The sequence below is a fragment of the Nicotiana tabacum genome, chromosome 23, assembly GCF_000715075.1.
Source record: "Nicotiana tabacum cultivar K326 chromosome 23, ASM71507v2, whole genome shotgun sequence".
Classification (NCBI taxonomy): Eukaryota; Viridiplantae; Streptophyta; class Magnoliopsida; order Solanales; family Solanaceae; genus Nicotiana; species Nicotiana tabacum.
Window position 1 is genome coordinate 91,544,052 of NC_134102.1, and position 6,705 is coordinate 91,550,756.

The 6,705-nt window shown below is 35.0% G+C and overlaps 1 protein-coding gene across 2 annotated transcripts; it reads left to right on the forward strand.

The window, feature by feature from the left end:
• Positions 1-327: 327 nt before the first annotated feature.
• LOC107780444 (syntaxin-61) lies at positions 328-6,101 on the forward strand. Of its 2 annotated transcripts, none has more exons than XM_016600993.2 (8): positions 328-436; positions 811-891; positions 2,827-2,940; positions 3,257-3,370; positions 3,460-3,653; positions 5,416-5,506; positions 5,633-5,698; positions 5,813-6,101. In XM_016600993.2, the coding sequence occupies exons 2-8, from the start codon at positions 838-840 to the stop codon at positions 5,921-5,923; spliced, it is 744 nt and encodes a 247-aa protein (XP_016456479.1). In that variant the 5' UTR covers positions 328-436; positions 811-837; the 3' UTR covers positions 5,924-6,101. The 2 variants fall into 2 exon arrangements, with proteins under 2 accessions (XP_016456479.1, XP_016456480.1); XM_016600994.2 differs by lacking the exon at positions 328-436 and adding an exon at positions 462-598.
• The last annotated feature ends 604 nt before the right edge of the window (positions 6,102-6,705 follow it).

A 6,705-nucleotide genomic window follows, 5' to 3' on the forward strand; every position in this document is an offset into this window, starting at 1 on the left:
TTTAGCATAATATACTAAAATTCACATATATGATGTCTTTAAACTCTAGCACAATGTGTTGGAGTTTATACACAGTAGTTCATAATATAGTATAATATGTTGGATTTTTTTTCTGTATTTTGCTAAGGGTATTATTGTGTAAATTTGATTTTCGTATTGAATAATACTAGTTATTTTTCAATTATTTCATAGGCGCAAGCTATTTTTTCGATTACCAGTCCGATAACTGATCAGCTTGGCTATTTTGACGAACCCTGAATGCAATCAAGGGGCCCATTGAGTTGTTGTATTTGGGCTAGAGAAGCCCAAATATGTAGTGCACATCAGCCTTTAATGGATACCAGCCCAAGTTGGTGGCCAATTCAGAACTACTACTCCCACCGTCTCCTGCTCTCTCCGGTCTATTCTCCGGCCATTCGACGAAATCAAGCAGCAGGTTCCTCTCTCTTTCTCTCTCTCTCTATCTCTCTCTCTGATTCAGATTTTTCTCTCCCGAAATAAAACCATTATAAGTTATCTTCCACGTTTATCAACGTGGATCAATTTAGTTTGAATTCTGATGAACTCAAATGAATCGCTGAATATAATTTTTTAGTGGGTAAAGCTTTCTTCTTTTTGATTATTTCTTCAGATCTCGTTTTGTATTTGGATCAGGTCGTGTAATAAGTGTAATTTTTTTGAAATTCATCCTTTTGATAATTTTCATATTTTTCTGGAGAAAGCCTACTTGCTAAATTACTATTGTGTCTCTATAGTCATAATACGGTTTAAGCAATTTGAGATATTGTTGCAATTATGTGATGTGTACAGGTAAACGTTCTAGAATTGGTGTTAAAGATGTCTTCAGCTCAAGATCCCTTTTATATTGTCAAGGAGGAAATTCAAGAATCTGTAAGCTCATCTATAACTTTCTAGTAATGTTCTAATAATCTTGAAGTGAAGTGAAGTAAATCTCATTTGTTTAACCTTTGCCTTTTAACTAGTCTGTGTGAGCTGCTGTATTTATGGGACAATGTAGAGTTCTTATAAACTATGGATTAAGATAAACTACTCCAGTAATGGATCAGTTGCATGATCACTTGTTGTAGTGATACTTGGAAGTTAGCCTCTACATGCATTATACTTTCCTTCCTCTGCCTGCCTTACTTAACAGATCATAAGAGATGAGTTAACTGCAGAAGAAACTAATCATATTACTGTCATGAGCAAAGAAAACCAAACAACATTTCAAGATATTTACAATTTGAACTTGGTTGAGCTCAAAATTCTGTCATTCAAGAAGATAATACATGAGATAAGATATAGAATACTTTTATTGTTTAATTTTCCACTTCAAATTATGTTATTTCAGGCATGGCCTAATTAATGCTTGTCGATAGTAAAATTTTATAGGAAGTTGTACTGTCAATGTAGGTGAGATTAATATTGCGAGTATCACAGGGATCCACTTATAAGGTAAACCCAGAGAAGCCTCCAACAGTTGGCTAAAAGCCTAAAAATAGATTCTGGCCTCAACTCTCTAGAGCGATGAGATCTATAGTGTCTGGATATGTATAGAGATTTTTTTATCAAGGAATGCAATATTATTTAGTAGAAGCATCGGGGGGATGCAAATAGCTGTACAAACCAGGATATGCATAGAGCATTTTCAAACTGTCTAGTTCACCAACAAAGGAGTGTCTAATAACATTATTTTCTAAGTATGCCACTATGCCTTTCAGGCATTCATTCACATTGGCTGTTATTCTTTGTGTATATCCTTCACTGATATGTATGATAGAAGAAATTTTTGGTATAGCTTGAAAAATAAGCCACTGGAAATCCTAAAATAATTTCTTCATGATTACATGCTATTATACTTGGAATATGTAAGAATCAATGTGAATGTGAGATGAAGATTAGAGATTAAATTGCAGGAAGACTGATCTTGCATCTTACTAAGTTACCACTTCCAGAAGCAGAAGTCAGACTCTAGATCTTTCAAATATTAATCAAAAGTTTCTTCTTTCCCTTATATCTCCCAGCCTGTTGGTGCCCCTGATTTCCTTGGTTTCTTTCATTTTTTGCCTCGTAGATTCCTGCAACTGCTGAATCATTAGACCAGATTTTTCTTGGCTGCGTGATCCTGTGATTACAGAACATAATTAGAAGACTCAATCTATTGTTTGTTTTGTTTTACCGAAGAATGCAAAGTAATCTGCTTATCACACACCCCCCCCCCCCCCAAAAAAAAAAAACACACACAAAAAAAAAATGCAAAGTAATTTCTATTAGGTAAAACTTTTGAGGTGTGTTCTGTGGTAGGAAAGGCCTCAAGTGTTGTTCATCTGCATCTGGTTTTGATTTGAGAAGATCCTATTGTATTTCGGCTATGTTTGTTGTATTTCTCTTTATATGCACAATAATTTTTTATAAACATGCTTCGATATTGTTTACATGGTAAATTAGTAATTGATGAAAAACATCTGAGAAGCCTGCTTAGCTTTGTTTCACTATCAAAATATAGTTGTCCCTTATCAAAAAAGAAAACCTGCAAAATGTAACTCTTGTGTTTTTCTTGTAAAGCCATCTCCTATTGAAAAGGAGAATAAATGATGATAGAGGAAAAAGAAGAAAAAGTAAGCAAGCTAATTTTGGTATTTTCGTAGAAAAATCAATTAGGGGGCAAGACAAAAAAAGGTTTTCTATCTCTTTTTACTGTTAAAAAAAAAAAACAGATTAACCAGGAATTTTCTCACTGTTAGAATCTAGTTTTTCTTCAATTTCTCATTACTGCTCTAGTTTGTTGACTGCAGAATCTAACTCTTGAAATGCCTGCTTAGTTAGATTGACAAGCTCTTGTCCACGTTTCATCAATGGGAGCAAACTCCTGCAAATAGTGGTGAGCAAGTACATCTTACAAAGGAACTTCTTGCTGCATGTGAGAGCATTGAGTGGCAGGTATGGGCCAAAACATAGCTCCTTTAAACATGATTAATCGATATTTATTGCTGTTTGTTTTGTTAAATTCTCATTGTATGTCTTCCTGATTGCCTGTACATGAATGAATAATGATGATTTCAGAGCCAGATGCAATTTCTTGTTTGATGCGTTGCATGTGTCTTAATTCATGTTATGATTTGTACTGTCAGATATGTTGATCTTTTCACTTAAGAAAATGATCTTCTGTCAATGTGATTTGAAATTGACCTTCTGCAACTTTGACTAACTTCATATCCTTTTATCAATGCTGAATTCCTGTGTTCTTGTTGAGAAGGTGGATGAATTGGACAAAACAATCGCTGTTGCAGCAAAAGATCCCTCTTGGTATGGTATTAATGAAAGTGAGCTTGATAGAAGAAGAAGATGGACCAGCAATGCCCGAGCTCAAGTATAGCTGATTCTGTTGATGCCACATGTATATTCTTTTGGTCCTTAGTTCCTTAAAGTAAAAGAGCTAAATCAATTGCCTTTAACCAGGTGGGAAGCGTGAAGAAGTCAATAGTAACTGGAAAGGAGTCTTATGGGACAAGTACATCTAATCTCAATGGGATGCGGCGAGAACTGTTGAGACTGCCAGATTCTGATCAGAAAGAGAGATCCAATGCATACTCTGCCCGAGATAATGATGATTTCATATCATCAGAATCAGATAGGCAATTACTTCTTATGAGGTATCTTCCTTCCATTTCTTTGCATCTACTCTTCGTTTGTCATGTTTCTTAGACTGATCAATTTTATATTCAATCTTAGTGGAAATGTTGCACGCACTTGATCCATTTATAGAGAAACCTGCTTAATGCTTCTCAATCTTTACTATGTAATCTGTACCCCTTGATTTGTATATTTATGGAAGGACGATATGTGTAATATCAACTTCCCCAAGATTTTTATGTCCTAGTCATAGCCATTCTGCCATGTCATTTTGGCTTTCTGATTTTGTCTACTCAACTTCATTTATACTGGAACTAGGGGTGTTCAAGAAAAATCGAAAAACCAAACCAAACCAAACCGAGTAAACACTGATGTATTTTTTGACTTGGCTTTCAATTTTAAAAGCCCGACAATATTTTTTTCGGTTCGGTTCGTATTTAAGTTTAAAAAACAAATCAAATCGACTTTGTAAGTATACTAGTTTATAAATTTTATGACCATAAATATTTACTTTTATAAAGATACTTTATATATTTTTAGCCATGAAAAAGCTGTATAGACATATTCATGGTGCTTTCTTGAGTTTTCTATTCTTCTAGTTATTTAGGAGTAATTTATTTGTTATCTTAATCATTAAGGTAAGATTTATATGGAGAAACTATTGCTTTTTGATCTACGAAAGTAAATAATTGTCATGTTTTCCAGAAAAATTCTTTCATATAGATGTTTCAATAGATAATAGATTAATTAATTTTCTCGATTCTTGCTACACATACATCAACATTTGAGAAATTATGTCTTTAGCTCTTGTAGATTGAATGAAATGAATTTGTATATCGTGTGAAAAGAAAAGCCAAATAAAAAATACCGACTCTATTTGTTTTGTTTTGGTTTGGTTTGTATGTTTGACAAACCGACATAGTTGGTTTGATTTCGGTTTAAATGAAAACTGATCCAAACCGAACCATAGGTGCCCCTAAGTGGAATAGTCTTTATTAGCTTTAGTACCTATTAAAAGCTAAGTTGCTCGGACTCGGGTGCGGGTGTCCGATACGGGTGCGGATCTAGAGGTCATATCCTTCATGATCTAAATTTAAAGATTCGGGGTACGGATCCAGGTACGGATACGGGTGTGGGGATTCGGCTAAAAATAATTCAATTATTTAAAAATAGAGATATAAAAATATGTCTAAATTATGAGACATTATGTGAAAAACTTACAAGGTATTCCGAGAAGGAGAAAATATTGAACAAGAGTAGAATTTTAGAAGGAGATAAAAGGAAAAGGACTTACATAGAAATTTATATATATAGGGTATTCCATTTTCTTCCATATCACCCTACCTTTTGATTTGTTTTCAAAAATCATTGTATCTGTCCCAAATTTTTCCGTTGATTTTGGTCAAAGTACCCAAAATCGGTTGACCAGATCCGACACGGATCCCACACATGACCCACACCCACGTCGTGTCGACATGGGTGCGGCACTGAAAGTGAAGAGTCCGAGCAACTTAGATTAAAAGGGTTAGCAGTCTACTTCTGCCAACTTATATCGCACTTCCTTAAATTATGTCAGGAAAACCTTAATTAACTTCAAAATTTAGAGGATGTAGCAGAATCTTGGATCTATTGATATGGTACTATGGCATTATTATGGTTGTCACATCTATTTAGTTCAGTCATTGTGTAAACTTCCAAAAAGCCTGTTATTTAGTCTTGGAGTAGATTGGAACTATTTTCTGGGTCTTTCACATCTGACAACGGATTGGATGCCCTGTGCAGGCAACAGGATGAAGAGCTAGACGAGCTTAGTGCTAGCGTAGTTAGAATCGGAGATGTTGGGCTCACCATACATGATGAACTTCTTCAACAGGTTATTAATCGGTTCCTTGAATTTCTAGTCACTTAACAAATGCAGCACTTCTAATAATTTTCTCAAGCTTCTACTCAACGTCTTTAAAGGCGAAATATAGTTAAAATCAGTATATTTTCCTTGCAGGACAAGATCATTAATGAATTGGGCACGGAGATGGAAAGTACATCTAATCGTCTTGAATTCGTTCAGGTGATCACTAGTGCTTCTCTAGTTCTCAGAATTCTCTCCGTCTTAGCCACATCCGTATGAACGTTTATCACTGTTATAGTATTCTGATCATGTGGAAACCACAATTTGGTGCAGAAAAAGGTAGCCATGGTAATGAAGAAGGCCAGCGTCAAGGGACAGATGATGATGATTTGTTTTCTGATAGTTTTGTTTATTGTTCTTTTCGTTCTAGTTTTCTTGACCTAGTTTCATTTGTTTTATGATAGTTTTGTTTTTTTAATTCATTCTGGTTTTCTCGACCTAGTTTATGTATGTATTGTTATGAATAAACTGGCTTCCATACAGCATAAATGAATTGAAAATCTTGGCGATGACACTCATATAAATGTTCTCATCCTTTTGCAAAAAGCCAAATATTAGTATATTACTTTGGACTTGTCTGCGATTTGTGTTAGTTGAGAGGCGCCCCTTATTGCCAGATTCTTTTTTATTTTTCAGTTCGTCGAACCAGTTGAAATGGCTATGCTTGCAAGTTGCAACTACGTTATTCAAATCATCTAATGGAGTCCGTATCCCCTGTTTGATGCAAACACTGCCTGGTTAAATTTAAAATCAAACGACCTTTGATTTGTGATTGGATTGAACCATTAGATCAGTATCGTAATTACGGAGCCATAGCAATAAGAATTGTCGAATTTCGATGTCGTATGAGAGAGTTATGCCTATTTCTGTGTCAGACAAAATTATTAGTTTATGGTGCGAAGTTTTGTTCATCGCGAGAGTGGTTCCGCGAACGCGAAGAAGGATTTATGGGTTGACCGGTCAACGCGAAAAATTGCACTTCGCGAACGCGAAGATCTCCCACGAAGGCGATGAAGAAAAATCATCTGGACAGTGTTTTAAACCGAGAATTTTATCTAGCGTTTATCCATAGATTCTCAAATTTGTTCTGAAAAATCTGATTTGGGTGAAGTTTGGTTTGAAGATGAAAATGTGTTTGGACATCAGTTTTCAAAATATATTTCCCA